The sequence below is a fragment of the Castor canadensis genome, chromosome 10, assembly GCF_047511655.1.
Source record: "Castor canadensis chromosome 10, mCasCan1.hap1v2, whole genome shotgun sequence".
NCBI classification, from domain to species: domain Eukaryota; kingdom Metazoa; phylum Chordata; class Mammalia; order Rodentia; family Castoridae; genus Castor; species Castor canadensis.
The window spans coordinates 80,947,170-80,964,751 of record NC_133395.1 but is presented as its reverse complement, the minus strand read 5'-3'; the positions used below and the strand labels follow the sequence as shown (position 1 = coordinate 80,964,751).

General features: G+C 45.3%; 1 protein-coding gene across 5 annotated transcripts in view; it reads left to right on the top strand.

Annotated features, from left to right (window-relative positions):
* The window catches only part of Cryl1 (crystallin lambda 1), a 121,531-nt gene that overhangs the window by 84,332 nt on the left and 19,617 nt on the right, over positions 1 to 17,582 (top strand). For all 5 annotated transcript variants that reach the window (XM_020177707.2, XM_074043673.1, XM_074043674.1 and 2 more), the window contains 2 exons: positions 5,990 to 6,151; positions 13,065 to 13,259. In XM_020177707.2, the coding sequence (XP_020033296.1) occupies positions 5,990 to 6,151; positions 13,065 to 13,259 (357 nt within the window). The remainder of the gene's footprint in view (positions 1 to 5,989; positions 6,152 to 13,064; positions 13,260 to 17,582) is intronic.

Sequence of the window (17,582 nt, the reverse complement as noted above, 5' to 3'; positions counted from 1 at the left end):
GCTGAAATGTGATTGGACAAAAAGGATGTGATCTAATGCCAACTGACTGGGTGGGGGACTCAGCAAAGCCTTACTGCTCCAGGTATTCCTCGGCCTCTCTGCAGCATTCGTGCCTCCAGGGGGTGGGCAGGACGCTTCTGCAATTAGGAGTCTTAGGACCTGCTATAAGCCAAGGGAAGGTCAAGAACTCTTTATGGCCAGCTAAAGGCTGGGGGAGATTAGAGTTTCTTTGATATGCCATGGAAAAGAGGTCTTCTAGTTTCTATAGCTGCCTTGTAAAGGGAGCTATGGTTAGGAGCAATAGATGAAACCAAAATATAGATGTGATCATTTCATACAAAGCCCTGCTGTGTACTCCCAAAGGCTCTATTTTGTGTAGCGTGTAAGGAAGATCATTGAAGTGCTAACCCACCATGCCTTCCCCTGACTCTGATACCTTCCAGGAAGCTACGTGGTTTGAGGGTGAGGAGGACTGTACCTGGGGCACAGGATGCATAAGATGTACCTGTTTTATGGTGTCTGGCACCACTGCTTGGTGGCTTTCTGAAACTTTTGGTGACTTTATGAATGTTTTGGAGAACAGGACAGGGCAATCATGATACCCAGTAATTCATGTCAAACCCGTGATCAAATGAGAATTGTTTAAAAAAAAAGCAATTAGATTTCATTTTTTAAAAAGAAAACAAATTTAAAATAAAATTAAACATGTTCAGTATAACAGGCAGAATTATAACTCTTTTGAAAAGAGAATAAGATTTTGGTTACCTTCAGTGACATAGATAAGAGAGATTGAGCAGATAAGAAAGGAATCAGGAAAAGAAGCAAACATATCTGATTATCAAGGCTAAATCAAACAAATGTTGTGGTTAAAAATATAATTGTGTGTATTTCTACGATAATGGAAATAGATGGGATGTCTTCTAAAAAGCTATGTAATTTCTACTGAAGCTTTTAAATCCAGATCATCTTGGAAACCTCAATTCTTAAAGTACTTTCCTTTACTACAAACTTCTTATCCCTGTAACTGGAGAGAATGTATCACTTTAAAATGAGAAAAAGTGCCATTAGAATAACTTTTGAAGTTCTGTTGCCCTTTTGCAACTGTAGGCATAAATGGCTTCACTTCTTAATGACCCAAGGTACAGCTATGACTTGAAGTTGCTGTTCCTGTTGAAAATAGTGTATTATAGTTGCAAGTAAACCTAAGTTATGGGACTGCAAAACGTACTTGAGTTTTCAAAAATGAGACTGTTTCCATGAAACAGTGGTTCATATCCTAACAAAATATACCAAATGCAAATCGTTGTTTTACTCAAAGCAATAATGACATGTTCAAAACATCTAGTTAATTTTTCTCAGGAGGAAGAGTGTGTTTAAACTTCAGGGTTTCTTCCCCAAACCACAAGCAGACTTCCCCGACCCTTTTGAGAATTGCCCCATCATAAACAGGTCATTGGGAGAAATCTATGTGTCCAATCTAGAGACAGAAAGTTGTCAGTGAAAATTTAAAGCTCTTCGTCTCTAGTAATAAATGGTGTACATGATTGTTGGCTACTATGAGTTACTGACATCTTCCACATTGATGGATTTATTTTCCATTTCCTTGTAAAAATTAATTCCTTATACCTCAACCACAGAATCTTTTTTCTAATTTTGTGCTAGTCCCAGCACTTGGTTCAAAAAAAATCCCCAACAACTTATATTTAAAATCTCACTTCTTCCTTGTAAGAAATTTTAGAAACACAGTAAAACTATAAGATAATTGCAGGTGTAAGTGAAATATTTCTCATGCCAAACATCTAAATTCTAAATAAATCATTTTATAAGGGAACATAAATCTCACTGGAATGAGGATGGGAAGAGACACACAGCAGGACAGTCCTGACCTGTACCACCTTTGTCCCTGTGGGTTTTGTGTGGTCACCAGGGCAGGCCTAACCTCTAACACAAACAACAGTAATCTTATGAGCAGAACACCTAAGCCCCAGGAAGTCAGCTCCAAAATACACCCAGCCCTGATTTTCACTTTGAAAAGGTCTCCCTTGCTGGGTATGATTTGTTCTGGCTGACTGCAGAGATCTCTTTACCATTTGTAATAGGCTTTAAAAAACTTTTGACTTTTAACCAGGCACCAGTGGGTCATGTCTATAATCCCAGTTACTTGGGAGGCTGAGATCAGGAGAATTACAGTTCAAGGCCACAGTTAAAGTAGTTCAGGAGAGCCCATCTCCAAAATAACCAGAGCAAAATTGGCTGGAGGTGTGACATAAGTAATAGAGCACCTGCTTTGCAAATGAGTTCAAACTCTAGTCCCACCAAAACAGAGAAAAAAAAAAACAACAGTAATGTGTATGCATACTTACATTAAAAATAGGTTAGAAGTAAGAGTTACACCATCTTGTTTCTTCCATGCAAGAAGGGATGGGGAAAGGGACAGCATTGAAACTTAATGTCACCTGTCAGTTGCAGCTGCGGCAAACAGGAAAAAGATCAACCATGCGCAATACAACCATTGGGAGGTCTTATGCTTCACTTCACAGATTTTTGTTTTGTTGGTCAGAATCCGGGCATACCTGTGATGGCATTTGTTATATGTTTGTTATGGCCTCTCTCTCCCTCAAAACAAACAAAACCCAAACACACACACAGTTGGGAGATGCTGTCCAAGTCTCACTAGCAGAGCAAGCTGCTTGCCTGCAGGAGTGATAGCAATGAGAACAGCTACCAGGTGGCTTTCTCCAGGAGAGCCTGAAGACAGGGTTGCTTGGGAAGGCACAGAAGGCTAGTTCCCAGAGAGCCGAACAGCTGGTTCTCCCAGTCACCCATTTGATATGTTTCCCTCCTCTGGCCCCTCAGGGCTTCAACATACTGCCAGGATGAGGTCCTGAGTAACGGGGCCCACTCCTTTCTCAGATCAGGGGACCCTAGTGGATGGCCAGGAAATGTGCCATGGACAGAAGCCTGTGAACTATGTCCCAAATATCACACACAATTGGGTTACCCTTAAAGACCGCACCAAAAACAAGTGTACTTTAAGCCAACATGCCACTAAACCTTGACATAATTGTAGCAGGTTTGGGTTTCCTCTGGTTCAAGTTATCGTGCCTCTTTGATAATCAGACAATCTGAAGAAAGGCATAGGATTTCAGGGGGAATCTGCAGGACAGACTCACAATGGGGCCATTCACCGGCAGGCCCTTTATTAGCTCACACAGGGCCTGCTGGCTACAAGGCTCCATTTAAACCTAACCCAGCCACAGACTTAACTGATTCAGGAGTGACTCAATAGGACCAGCCAGCCACTGTAGCTCTTTTCCCCTGTTGATAAGGGGGCTGAACACAATGGGCTTTACAGTTCTTAAATGACTCTGTTTTTTTCTTCTGTCTTTGAGATGCATGCTTATGTGACCTTTTGTTCCTAATAAAATTTCATGTGGCCTGATTATGTCTTTTTAAAGTATAAATAAACAGAATAATAACTCCTCCCCTTTGAATAAAACTTTTTAAACCATGTAGATGATTTAGAAGCAAAATTGACATGTCCTGATACTTATATAATTGATTTCAACTACAGTAGTTAACTGTAGTGTTACCTAGTAGCTATTATTAAACCAAACCTGAAAAGAGTTTCTTTATTTTTGACAAGTGACTCTGATATACCTTCTAGCAGAATTTCAACACTGGATTTCTATTGTTGCACATTTCTGGCTGTTTCCATTACTTCATTCATTCCATTATATGATATATAAATTTAACATTTCATTGAAATTGGCAGGGTGATTAGAAGACCGACCACAAAGTGACCACAGTGACAATATGCTTCTATTTCCCATACTTACTTGGGAATACTTGGTTATTCCTGAGTTGCTGGAAGAGGAGGGGACCCTGACACGAGAGTGGAGGGAGGATTATGGAAGGCACATTTGGTAGCACACCATCTAGAGAGTACCCACTTTTCTCAAGGGTAGGGAGTATCGCACTTTGGGCCCGCTCATCAAAATAGTAGTTCCAAGCTTATTAAAAATGCAGGCTCCTGGACTGGGCACAGCAACTTATGCCTATAATCCTAGCTATTTGGGAAGCAGCAATTGGGAGGATACAGGCTTGAGGCCAAGCCAGAAAAAAATGTTAGCAAGACCCCATCTCAACCTACAAGCCAGGTATGGTGGTTCACACCTGTGGTCCCAGCTATGGAGAAGCATAAGTCATAAGATCATGGTCTGAGGTTGGCATGGGAAAAAGTGTGAGACTGTCCCTGAAAAATCACTAAAGCAAAGGAGGCTGGGGGCATGGCTCAAGTGGTAGATCACATGCCTAGCAAGTGCAAGGTCCTGAGTTCAAACCCCTAATACTGCCAAAAAAAAAAAAAAATGCAGGTTCTTGTCCATTCCCCACCCCATTCTGATTCAGTAGGTCTGGGATGGGGTCTGAGAATTTGTATTTTTAACAAGCACTCCATTGATTTTGATTGGTGGTTATTGAACCATACTGAGAAAAAGAAAATGATGCTCAAGTTGCCAGGAATGTTGGTTGTCCATGCAGCTGTGCCCTCAGCAGCAGCTGACCCCAGTGAGCAGGACCAAACCTTGGGTAAGAGTGACCCCTTGCGCAACCCCCAGATGTGCAGGGGACAGGAGGGCAAAGGATGTGAGCAGCTCCAACGTTCCTGTCCCTCAGGTCCAGTACAGGCTGAGGTCCACCCAGCCTCAGGTTCCCATGACCACCTTCACCTCCTCCACCGACCACTCTCTTTTACTGACTGCCCTCACCTCCTCCACAAGAGTGTTATCTCACTCCCATCTGACTTTGCAATTAGAATTTCAGGATGGTGTGGTTGGTGTCTGCAGTAATTAATCTGAACTTACTCCTCTGTCCCCTCCCCCACCCACTCAGGTAATTTGTGATTGTTAGAAACAAAGGTCTTTTTCAAAAGGACTCCCAGACTCCCAATTAGAGAGCCCTTGTCAAGAAGCCTTCAGGGAGTTACAGATGTAACATGTTTGTTAATTTCAAGAGGGATGATGAGTTTGCCTTCAAGATCAGTTGATCTGATGGTCAGAACAGATAGCGCAAGTATGTGGTGATGAAACCACTGAGTTTTACAGCCCTTCACTGGAGGGGCTGAGGGGTGAGTTCTGTTGTATACAACCCTCATGGTGAGAATTTTCAGATAGCAGACTTCTAGGGTGCTGTGGATGGAACCCAGGGCCTTGCTGGGCAAGTACCCTACCACTGAGCCACACTCCCAGCCTTGCCGATTTTTTCATAATGAGAATTTTCAAATTACACAAAACTACAAAACACAACAGACACCCACATATTCGCATATTCATCGGCTCTCTCCAGCGTTCTTATGATTTCTCAAAATTTTCAGCAGCCTTTTCTGTTGTTAATTTTCCCTAGTGGTTTTTTGTAGTGGAGAACAGGTAGTCTTTTCCTCACCAGTGGCTGAGGCTCCTATGACAAAATACAGATTAGTGAGAGAAAAGCACACACATTCACTTAACAGTGTGTTTTGCACAACACGGGAACTCTCAAAAGTAAAGGTCCAAAGAAACAGGGAAGCCTGTGCGCTGTTACTCAAGCTTGGTGAAGAGTGGACAGGCCTGATTGGTCAAGTGGCCCTGAGCCAATGGTCCCAACTGGGGGCAGGGGGATGAGCAGGGGCTGTTGGTCCAGGTTCTTCCCTGAGCCCCTGTGCCTTCAGAGACAAGGACATTTCTTTGCTCTGTGTGCTTCCCCCATAGGAGAACAAGGGTCTTATGGGCTGCTTTGGGGAAAGGACAGAGACTTTTACAGCAGCTGCAGGGGAGAAGGTCAGGGCAAACTTTGTTGTGCTTCAGCTGTTCTGTCAAATGCAAATGTTACATGTTGGAGTGGTGTGTCCTAAACCACACCATTTCCAAGTTGGTTCACTCTAGGAGTGAACAGACACAATCCTTGCTTGGCCTGTATGTGTGCAGTGATACATTAAGCATGTCCTTTTCAGGAATGTGTACCTGAAAACCTGGAACTGAAGAAGAAGATTTTCACCCAGCTGGATGGCCTCGTTGATGATAGAGTCGTCTTAAGCAGCTCCACCTCTTGCCTTCTGCCTTCCAAGCTGTTTGTGGGTCTGGCACATGTGAAGCAATGCATCGTGGCTCATCCTGTGAGTGTTTGGAGTTTTTTTTTTGTTTTTACGGTGCGGGGGATGGGACCCAAAGCCTCACACATGCTAGGCAAGTGCTCTACCACCAAGGTACCCATAAGCTCCTGTGTTTTAAGCCTGGGGAATTGATTGTATCTCATTCTTTTATTCAGGGGCAATAAATTTCAGTGAATCTGTTAGTATTTTGAACTGCTTTATTGAGATGCAATTCACACACTATACAATCTGCTAATTGCAATCAGATAATTCAACAATTCTTGATGGATTTAGAGTTGTACAATAGTGGCATTCTAAAATATATATATATATATATATATATATAAAACCCAAGTCCTTAGTTCTTTATCTGTGCACCTAAGGCTCATTGGCATAGGAGGAGCAGTGTGTGAGGCTTTAGCCCTTGAGTAACTGACAGGGCCTGATGTGGCTGGCCACCACCTAGCTAAAGGTGCTGCATTATGGATGTTCATGTTAAGTGGGATTTTGTGGGTACCTGTGGTCACTTGTCCTGTGTGGTTATTGAAGGCAATTCAGAGGAGGATCAGGTTTGCTCAAGTGTGGGTCTCATTGCTGAGATCCCAATTCAGGAGGTCTGACTTCAAACTCACCCTTCCCTGTTGTTCCTTTACCCATCCATTGTAATTAGCTAGTTAGCATCCTTACCTGGAGTGCATTATGGCGTGTACTGAGCAAATAGGATCCAAATTACCTGCGAGCGTTCTGTGAATCTTTCTGAGATTAATGTGTAAATGCGGAGGGTGGGGGATGAGAGAAGATATTCAAGGATTCCCCCAATGAAGGACACTGGAGTCCAGATGGGAGCTCAGCATGACTTTGGAGAGCTAGGACAGCCTGCTGGGACCAGAAATCTACTTCAGCTGGTAGTACGGAATGGTAGCCTCACCCTTGGCATGCCCAGGCCATCAGAGGTTAAATTTGGGGAGAAGCCACACTGAGGAGCTGAGTCCCCTACATAGGATTGGGCTGGGCTGAAGGGTGTTTGAGGTGGGGCCAAGAACAGGTGGGCTGTGCAGGATCTTTGGGTGGCCCCAAGGCTGGGAGAACCCACCCAGCTGGGGAGCAGTGGGAAAATACAGGTTGTGTCCTTTATCTGAGATGTTTGAAGTGTTTCAGACTTGGTGGGGAGGTCTTTTGGATTTTGGAATGTTAGCATAGACTTTACCAGTTGAACATTCCTAATCCCCAAAATGCAAAATCAGAAGTGTTTTAAAACTCAAAGATTTTTCTTTTGAATAATACTGGGGTTTCAACTCAGGATCTCATGCTTGCTAGGCAGGTGCTCTACCAGTTGAACCACTCCACTAGCCTTAAAACTCAAGCCTTATGTCAGTGCTCAAAAAAATCTGATTTCCATATATTTCAGAGTTTGGATTTTCAGATTAGGAAAGGTGGACCAGTAGTGAGTTGTAAAGAATCATGAGAGTTACTCTGAAGAATTGGGACTGGCTTAGGTCCAGAGTGACCATGTGATGTGTGGAAATCCTGCTTTGGTAGGGTCCTTTTACAGTGAAGAACAGTTCAGAGAGGGAAATACCTGCAACACAGGACATGGGGCTGTGCTCAAAGCTTGAGTGACCAGGGCTTAGGTTTGAGAGCAGGGAAGTCTCCTGAGTAAGAGCAGTAGAGAGCAGGGAGGCAGCAGACTAATCAGGGTGGTGCATACCAGGTCTCCTATGCCAAGGGTGGGGCAACCAGGAGTACCATTCTCAAAGCTGTGTTCTTAAGTACAAGGAAAAGAGTAAAGGATGGTTGCCAAATGCGAGGAAAAGAGCAACAGGACATAGGACAGACAGCCACATTTAGTTACCACTCAAACATTAGTGAAGTCAGAACCAAGAGGGGTTCTAACTGCAAGCCCTAAGTATCAAGTTACTTTGCTTCAGTACATGTCATGAAAACACTTTTGGAAGTCGCAGTCCACTGTTTAGATTGTTATTCGTTGCTTTAGTGGAAGATGGTTGCTTGTAAGAAAGCTCCCAATATCTAACCAGGATTTCTGCTTTTAAATTGGATTTTTAAAAACTTTTAAAAGACTGCCTAAAGTAAATCAAATGGTTCAGAACTACCTCCTCCTTTGACAAGACTCTTCCCAAGACTCTTGGATTTTAAGCTATCCAATGGGTGAGATCACTCTTGATTCACCTTGTTTTTTGTCATCCCCAGCACTGTCCTTTGACCAGCTAAATGGTCAGTAACTTGAATAGTGGCATTTCTCTCTTGTCACTCTCCTATCCAGTATTGTTTGCCTTTATTTATTTAATCAAAGACAAACAAAAGTTAAAGTAAGTCCAAATCTTATTTTAAAAATTAATTTTTTGCTTTTATGAAGTGTTTTAACTTTTAAAACTTATGTTATCTAAAGCAAGTTAGCCACCTTTGGAATTTGTCTCCTGTTTCTTTGTCATGCAAGATCTGACCATTGCTGGACCCTAGGGGTATATCAGGCCTACACAATGAAAAGCCATTGCTAGTGTTTGAGGACCTGCAATTTCCCCAGTACCCCTGCCTAGACAGGGGAGGTGGAGTGCCCAGCAGCCTCAGCCCTGCAACCCTCCCTCACCTCTGCCTGGACAGGAAATAGGGTGGAGGAGAGGGAGTCTGAAAGGTCCAGGCACAGGTGGTAAAGCTGCCATTGGTAAAGCTGTCACCTCCACCCCTGCACAGGGAAGCCGCCAGCCAGCATGAGATGACAGCCATGTGGTCTGCAGGGGTGGGGCAGGATTTCTGGTCATCTCAACCCCAGACACTGATAGGTGGACGTGTGCTGCCAGTGACTAGGAAGTTCATTTGGGGCTTTAGCGTGGCTTCCTAGATGGCCAGCAAAAGTGGCAGTGGGCACAGTCACACAAAAGCCCAGAGGGGTAAGGAGGAAGGAAGATGGGTGCTTGTGCACCCATTTTCTCTGTTTAGGACACTTTTCCTCCCAACTGTGTTTTGTGGCAACTTTCCTCATGTCGCCCTGTAGAGAGGAGTGTAGAGAGGACCATGCGGCAGGTGGGGGCATGTTGGCTGCAGATTGAAAGCTGCTCCCACTGCAGCTCTGTCAACCTGTGTCAGCCATCCATCAAAGCACTCAGTGATTCAAAAAGGCCTTCCTTCTCTTTCCTCCCTGATCTCTGTTTGGGGAACAAGATGGTCTGGTGGAGCTGGTAAGGGTCTCCTTGGCCTGTCAGTGCCCTGCTCTGTGGATGAGGCTGTCTGGAAGGAGGTGTGCATGGGAGAGGTGCACCCTGGAGTGGAGTCATTTGCCACGATGCTTGGCTCCAAAGCAGGTCAGCCATTGAGCCTCCTACTTCCTTCCATAAGATGCCAGAATATCCCCCTAGTCACCTTGCATGCTCCTCCTTTCCTATCCCTCTCCTCCCCTCCCTCCCTCCCTCCCTCCCTCCCTCCATTTCTTCCTCCTTCCATTCGCTTTCCTTTCTTTCTTTCCTGTGCTGGGAATGGGACTCAGGGTCTTGAGTGTGCTAGGCAAGTACTCTAGCACTGACTAACACCCCAGACCTTTTCCACTTTACTTTGACATGGAGTCTCACTAAGTTGCCCAGGCTGGCCTGGAACTTGTCATCCTCCTGACTCCACCACCTGGTTGCTACACTACTAGGCCAGCTCACTTGTACATGTTCGGGTGTCCCCTCCTACCTGACACAGAAACGTTTGCCTTGGTGTTGATCATTTACGTATGCAGCTCATGAACTTGCCTCTGTGGAGCATTTGTGTTCTGTGCTCATTTGAGCATCTGTCTGCATTTTGGTGGCACCTGGTTCAGGCTTGGCACTGCTGTGATCCAGAGGACGCCTTTCAGCAATCTCTGCCAGAGGAAAGCGCTGCTTACGGACAGCATTGAAATACAGATCTTCAGTCCTCTCCTTCTTCTTCACCTTTGCTTCCTACAGGGAAGGGGAAGAGGACCCGCCCCTCCCCTCCTGCCATGCTGCGTGTGGATGAATTGTCAATGGATGGCTGTCTCCTAGGACGGCTGGTCACCTCCCCTGTGGGGCTGGCTGGTTCCATCCCGGGAGAGGGTGAAGGAAGGCTCTGTTGGCACGGTGCTATCTGAGATCACATGTGCTGGGCTCGGGTTCAGTTCCCTAAAGTGAAGAATGTTCCCCTTGTGCCTGGCCCAGCTGAGCTCTCAGAGCCTGGCAGCCGCAGCCCCTCCCAGGCCCCCACCCACAACGCACCCCTGGTGCTCAGCCTTTCAAGAAAGGACTTCTTTCCTGTGCTACTCTTTTCCCATCTGCAAGGCATGGCTCCCAGCTTCCCTCAGTCCACATCAGAAGGGCCTCTCGAAAAAGGAGGAATGCTGGGGCTTATCTGTCCTGTAGCCTATGCAGCACTGCCCTCAGCTTTCTCCTCTCCTCTACCTACTGCATGAAACCCCAGGGCACCTTCTCTGTCTAGTTCTTTGATAGGGACAGGGATTGACCTCACTGGTTAGGTCAAGGGTGCTCTGGGCAGAGTGACATTATCCCTGTCCAAGGCATCTCCAGGTCTTTGCTCGGCCACTGGCAGCTTGGGTACAGAGACCCAGAAGTGTGGGCTATGTCCATTTCAGGAGGTGGAAAGAGTCTAGCCACAAAGGGCTCCAAAGGTACTTGTTAGTTGCTGCCTCTTGTCCTGTCATGGTAATGGGACAACACTGTGGAATTTTGAGTGGAAGGTGGTGATTTCTTCTTTTTTAAAATTTTTATTTATTTATTTATTTTTGTGGTACTGGGGTTTGAACTCAGGGCCTACACCTTGAGCCATTCATCCAGCTCTTTTTTTTTTTTTTTTTTTTGATGTGTGTTTTCAAGATAGGGTCTCATGAACTATTTATCTAGGGCTGGTTTCTACCTGTGATCCTCCTGATCTCTGCCTTCTGAGCAGCTAGGATTATAGGCATGAGCCATGGGCACCAGGCTCTTTTTTTTTTTAGTTGTGATAAGTACATGTACCACAAAATTGGCCACTTTAACCATGTACAAGTATTCATTTCAGTGTCATCAAGTCCATTCTCACTGCTGTGCAGCTGTCACCACCATCTGTCTCCAGAAGGCTTCATCTCTCCCCAGACCCAACTGCCATGCTCTTCCTGGTGCCCCTGAATCTGTCAGGCTTCTGTCTCACTACAGATAGCTCTGGCAGCCATAGGGGATGAGGCAGAGAAACAGAGACCCAGGGGGAGGCCAGAGAAGAAAGGGTCAGAAGCCAAGCTGGCAGCAGGGGTGGACTTTTTGAGAGATGTGGATGGAATTCACAAGACTTTAGTAACACTAACGCAAAGTCAGAGAGATGAGGAACCAAGGCCACTTCTCTTGGTGCTACCTTGGGTGGGGGAGATGTGACACGTTCTCTTGGAGATGAGAGCTCAATGAGGGCCATTTTCCCAGGAGAGAGACAGCAACCTGTGCGTGCCTATGCTGTGCCACAGGATGATGTCCAGGGTACAATTGGAAATTTTGCCCACAGTGTATCTGGGTGTCCTAGGTGGTGGTGATGCCCAGGGAGTGGACACAGGTGGAGGGTAACTCTGGCAGCTGGGGGTAGCACCATCACTTAGAGGACAGCTGCATGACCAAGACAAGTGAACTGGTGAGTCATTTGTGAAAGTGCTTCTTGCCAGCTGTCATGCATCATGCTAATGTTTCAGCTGACATCCGACTGCATGCCCAGCAGTGGTCCCAGAGGTTGTGTGACCTACTGATGTTGCTGTCTTAGGTTTGCATGTACACACGACAGACACAATCACCAGCAAAGCTTTTCTCAGAAAGCATCCATGTCATAGAGCAATACGCGTCCATCTCTTTCTCCTTTTGTTTCCTGTGATGCTTGCAGTGTTAAAGACTCCCAGTCCAGCACCCCTGCTGTGTACTAAGTAGAGTTCCTCTGATGCAGGTGCACTTCCAGTTTTTATAAACCTGAGTTTTTAAAAGGTCGGGGCTTAATGTTTTTATAAGAATTCAATAGGAGGCAGGTGATTGGTTTGGGGCATTGATCTATAATTTATTTATTTAAAGGTGAGCCCAGGGGTACACCAGCTGCCTCTGTAAGGCAATGTCCACTTCTTTTTTCCTTTGCTGTGGAAATCATTTCAGGATGGAAGCTTGTGTAGTAACTTAGGAAATGTTAAGGTCTATAGTCATCACCCATGTATGGAGGGAAAACAGGCTGCTATAGTCCATTTGGCTCAGTGACAAGGCCAGCCAGGTGCTACCAAGCAACATTTTCTTGAGACATTCCATAATTCTTGGTAAGGAATAGCCAAGTCAGTGTTAACCAAGAAAGCCAGCATTTCCCCTGGCTCCCTCCCATGGATGGAAGAGGTCCTGTGGACAGACATCCTCCCTGCAGACAGACATCCTCCCTGTGGATGGCCCTCCCCCCTACCATAGGGCATCTTCTCATGGACAGAGGCCCTCTTAGCTCAGGCCACTGCCTGGTGTGAGGTGCTGAGGTGGAGAAGTAGATGTTTGGGGTGCACTGTGAAGGAATCAGGGAAATCCCAAGCTTTAAGGAGTGCTATTCATGTTCTTAACTCCTGCACAGGAGAATGCCAGTGCCTATAGGGACTAGGGTGGGAAAAGTGGTTCTGGAGGGTGGGATGCAAAGAAGCTGTGAATATAGGACACTTGCTAACAAAAACACTGTCTCCTAGGGAGGCCAAGGATCTGGGGATTAGTCATGGTAGGATGCACCTCATGTGCTGGTTATGATTTGAACAACAAAATAAAGCCATATAATGCTACACTCATTCTTTTTTCTCTCTCCTTGAATGAGTGTCTTCTCAAGTGTCTCGTCATTGAACTGACACTTTCCAAAGATGCCCCCACCTCACCTGACCATGAGCAGAGTAACCCCACACACACACTCAGAGCCCTTAATCCTCCTCTTCTTTCTGCCTCCCAAGGTGAATCCACCATATTATGTCCCTCTGGTTGAGCTGGTCCCTCACCCTGAGACATCTCCAGCCACCATGGACCGAACCCACGCACTGCTGAGGAAGATCGGACAGTCCCCAGTGCGAGTCCTGAGGGAGATAGACGGCTTCGTCCTGAACCGCCTGCAATACGCCATCATCAGTGAGGCCTGGAGGCTGGTGGAGGTGTGTTCTACGCTGCTCCCTCCCATTCTTCCCTCCTTCCTTCATCTTTCTCTCCCTGCTTCCCTCCCTCCTTCCATGGTTGAGCAGGACAGTAGCAGTCATTTCCCCGTGCACTGGGAGCTGGGAAAATCAGAGGGCACTGAGTGCTTCTTGCTGTTTCCTGGAGAACAGGACAAGCATTGGAGCTAGAATGTAATGTACTTGTTCATTGTCTGGCTTACAGTCAGGCATTGGATGCCAGGACACAGTGATACCCTCTTTCCTGCCCTTTCACAGTATCTTCACAAAATTACCTGTGTGGCAACACTGCGTTTCCACAGATAGATTTCACCTTACAATGTTAAAATTTTTTTTTTTTTTGGCTACCAGAACATCATAGAAATATATTTCAGATGAGGAAGCAGTGTTAAAATTGACAAATTTAATTCTTAATTTCTCCAAGTTAACTTATCCAATTAAGTATTTTTAAAGTTATTCCCTCCAAAAACCAAGGGAGCTTTTCTTTTTCTCCACCACACACAATGGTTTCCCAATAGTCTCTGCTTGGAGTACTTTCAACTGATGAGTAAACTGCTTTGGAGATAGTTCAGAATTCCTTTCCAATGAAAACTAATTTTGGCAAAACTCAAATGCAAATTCCATATAATATAATTTTGAACTATTTGCTCAACAGTAAAAAACATCTATCATGAGAAATATGACAGATACAATCTGTGATCTACCAGTTAATAGAACTCTAGTGTTAAAATTTTGTAGGAGGAAAAAAATTATATTTTGCACAAAGTAAACTTGTATTCCCTAAAATAAAACAACTTGTTTCTAGAACCTGGGGAAGAAAAAATGAATAAATATTAAACTTGTTAGTAATAGGCTTATCTTACATACAAATAGTTGGTCATACATATCCATGAGTTCTGTATTCATGGAATCAACTAACCACAGATGAAAACAATTTTAAAATGCATCTGTTGTGAACATGTGCATACAGCTTTATTGTTATTGTTCTCTAAGCAATATAGCATAGCTATATACATAGCATTTCCAAAGTATTATGTGTTGTACACCATCTAAGGGTAATTTGAAATATATGGAAGGATGTGTGTAGGTTCCGTGTAAATACGATACATCTTTATATAATAGGACTTGAGCATCTGAAGATTGTGGTGTCTGGAGGGTCCTGGAACCAGTCTCCCATGGATACCTAGGGACCTCTGTATCTATTTAGCCTCTTGCTTTATTTGAAGATTTTACATGTGAGTGCACACCTAGCTACACATTTGTTTGAGGCTCAATGGTCCCTGGACAATGGAGTGGAAAGTGGCAGTCTTGGGGTAGGACTCCTGACTCTTGCCCAGATTCTGTATGGGTCTAGAACAATGTGGCCCCACCCAAGCTGCAGGCGCATGACAGAGGGCTGAGGTCACAGTCTACAGAGGAAGAGGGCAGTGCTTGCCTTTAGCTGCCTGTACCTGTGGCCCCGCTGTTCCATGTTGGGTCTTGCAGGGCTGCACACCAAGCCTCATCTGAGACAGGAACCAGGAAGCTATGCCCAGATTTTCCTCCTAACCCTGGCAGATGTGCATGATGTACGTGACCTTCCCACTTTCCTGTTCAACTTGTCATCTGGCCCCACTGCTCTGGGCACTAAGCACACCATGGGCTGGATGGTGAACTCTCCCACACCTGTGAGATGTGGTGCTGGGATTTCCTTTGTTACAATGCCAGTTTTCATTTCTTAGTACTTGCAGACTGTTTTCAAGTATCAGTCAGTGTTAGGGTATTTTAAAGAAACTCTGAACTTTAAGTATCCCCTTTGAGATCTATTTTAAATATTCTCACTTATCTGGAATAGGGCAACAATTTACTAGACCACAAGAAAAATTTGATACTGCAATAAAATGTGGTGGGGTTTTGTAGCACTTTTAACTTTATATTTGTAAGATATTACAAATATTAAGTTAAGTTTTGCTTTGTCTATCTGGAAGATGTGAGCCAACTCCAGAAATAATGTGGAGACACTGGTGTAAGAAAATTGGCAGAAGGTACCACAGAATTCTGGGAGCCTGGCAGCAGTTCCAAAAACCCTAGCAGGATCTCCATCTTGCCTTTCATTCTTGGAGGAGGGCAGCTGTTGAATTTGCTTCTCTAGAGCTCTTAATAATTTCTGTTGTCTTGTTTCTTGGGGTTTGCGGTAGACTGAGTGTTTTCATATTGTGACTAGACTTGGCTCACCTGATCTGGGGGGCCAGAAAATTCTTGGCTACATCAGAGAAAGAATTCAAGGATGGACATAGAGGCAACTTAAGCATGAGGGGGTGTATTAATGCAAAGCACAGTGAAAACAAAGAAAAGCGCTCTCTGCTGGACCTAAGCTTTATTGGGTTCCCAATAAAATGGGGTGGTCAGTCCTGGAAAACTTCTGGAGACTGAGTTATGCATCATTAACTCCCCTCAAATGTCAAGCAAGGGAGTTCTTGGGTGTTCTGAGCATCCAGGGTCAAATATGGGGCCATGGGTCAGCAAGACCCTGCCATATGTCACAGCCATTGTGTTAATGTCAGTGGTCAAGGGACGTGATTCATTATCACCATCCAAGCCGTCATTCTTAGCCATCAGGTCTTCTGACTCCCCTCCTAACCCCTATATTGATGTTATTGGCTGTGATGTCCTCACTGCAGGGTTGCATGGATGACATACTTCCTAAGAAAGCAAATCCTGCATGTGTCTCTCTGTAGGCTGCTATGGAGCCTCAGGCCCAGAGAGAGTGCTAAATCTGGCAGGATATGATGGGTGCCAACACGAGAAGAGGCAACAGAAAAGGGAAGGCTGAGGGGTATGAATAGAACCCAACTTCTTGCCTTTCATGAAAGTTAGGCGATTGTCTTTGTTGAAAAGCAAAGGAGATCTGCAGGTTGTTAGGACTGAGACAATCTGGGAACTGCAGGAATGGCTTTCCAGTCTGTGGGGAAGGATGGGATGGGAACAGAGCTCCTGGAATCCTGAGTTCCAGCAGGGCAAGATGTGCAGAGAGAGATATGGGAGGAGGCTGGGACTGCTGGTATTGTCCCTACTTTCACCGTCTCTGCTCAGCGGTGGCACCTTGGTTCCTCCCAGGAACTCAGCAGATTTGGGAGGGCCCAGGACATTGGCAGCTGCTGGCATGGATGCATGAGATGTCCATGTGGATGCCGTGCTTTCCACAGAGCCAAGGCTGGGTGACGAGGCTCTGCACACCTCAAGCTTACCTGGAGAAATCCACCACATGCTCATGAGCCAGCACTGAGCACTTCTTATGAAGGCAGCCATGTGCCTGTGTTGTTCCCATGAGATGGATTGGTTTAAGGATATTTGACTACTATATGGAGTTCGTTTTAGGGGGCAAGGGCAGTACTGGGGTTTGAACTCAGAGCTTTGTGCTTCCTAAGCAAGTGCTTTACTGCTTGAGACACACCTCTAACGCTTTTTGCTCTGGTTATTTTGGAGATTCTTCCTTTTAAGCTTCCTGCTGTGGCTGGAATGACAGGTGTGCTCCACCATGCCCAGTTTTTTTTTCTATTGAGATGAGGTCTCACATGCTTTTTTGCTGGGGCTGACCTAGAACTTCAATCTTCCTGATCTCAGCCTTCCACGTAACTTGCGATGATAGGTGTATGCCACTGCACTGTGCCCAACTATTGATTGAGATGGAGTCTTACAAACTGTGTCCCCAGACTGGCTTCATGATCCTCCTGATCTCAGCCTCCCAAGTAACTGGGACTACAGGTGGTGATCGGCTTTGTATGGAGTCTTACAAGAAAGTCCGTGCTGCTTGTGCCAGGTTCCTCTTCAGGTATTGCAAGTCAGCAAAGGTTAGAAAACCTCTTCAAAGCCCCGCCCTCCCCTGTTGCAAGTTTGCATACGTGCTCTGAGGCATGTGCAGGTGAGGGTTAAATGACATCCCTCTGACTCAGCATCAGAGCCAGTGAACTTACATTTTGGGGTGTTTCAACGGTTGAACTTAGATTTGAAGTTTCCCAAGTTTGCCTCAAAACTTAGCAACTTTAATACCAAAAAGAACAGACCTTGACGGCCCAAACAATGTATACACATACGAGTAAATGAATAAACAATTAAAAAAGAACAGGCCTGGAGGAGTTACACAGTGAGGCTTATGACTTGTACTCATGCTAAGTTTAGAAGCTCATGGACCTTGCAGGGCTTCTTTTTGCAAGTGAGGCCTGGGCTGGGCTCTACCAGTGGCCAGAAGTATCTGACACTGACCCAGGACCAAGAAAACAGAATGGGATTCCACATGCAAGAGGAGGCTTTACCCAGGAATGCCTG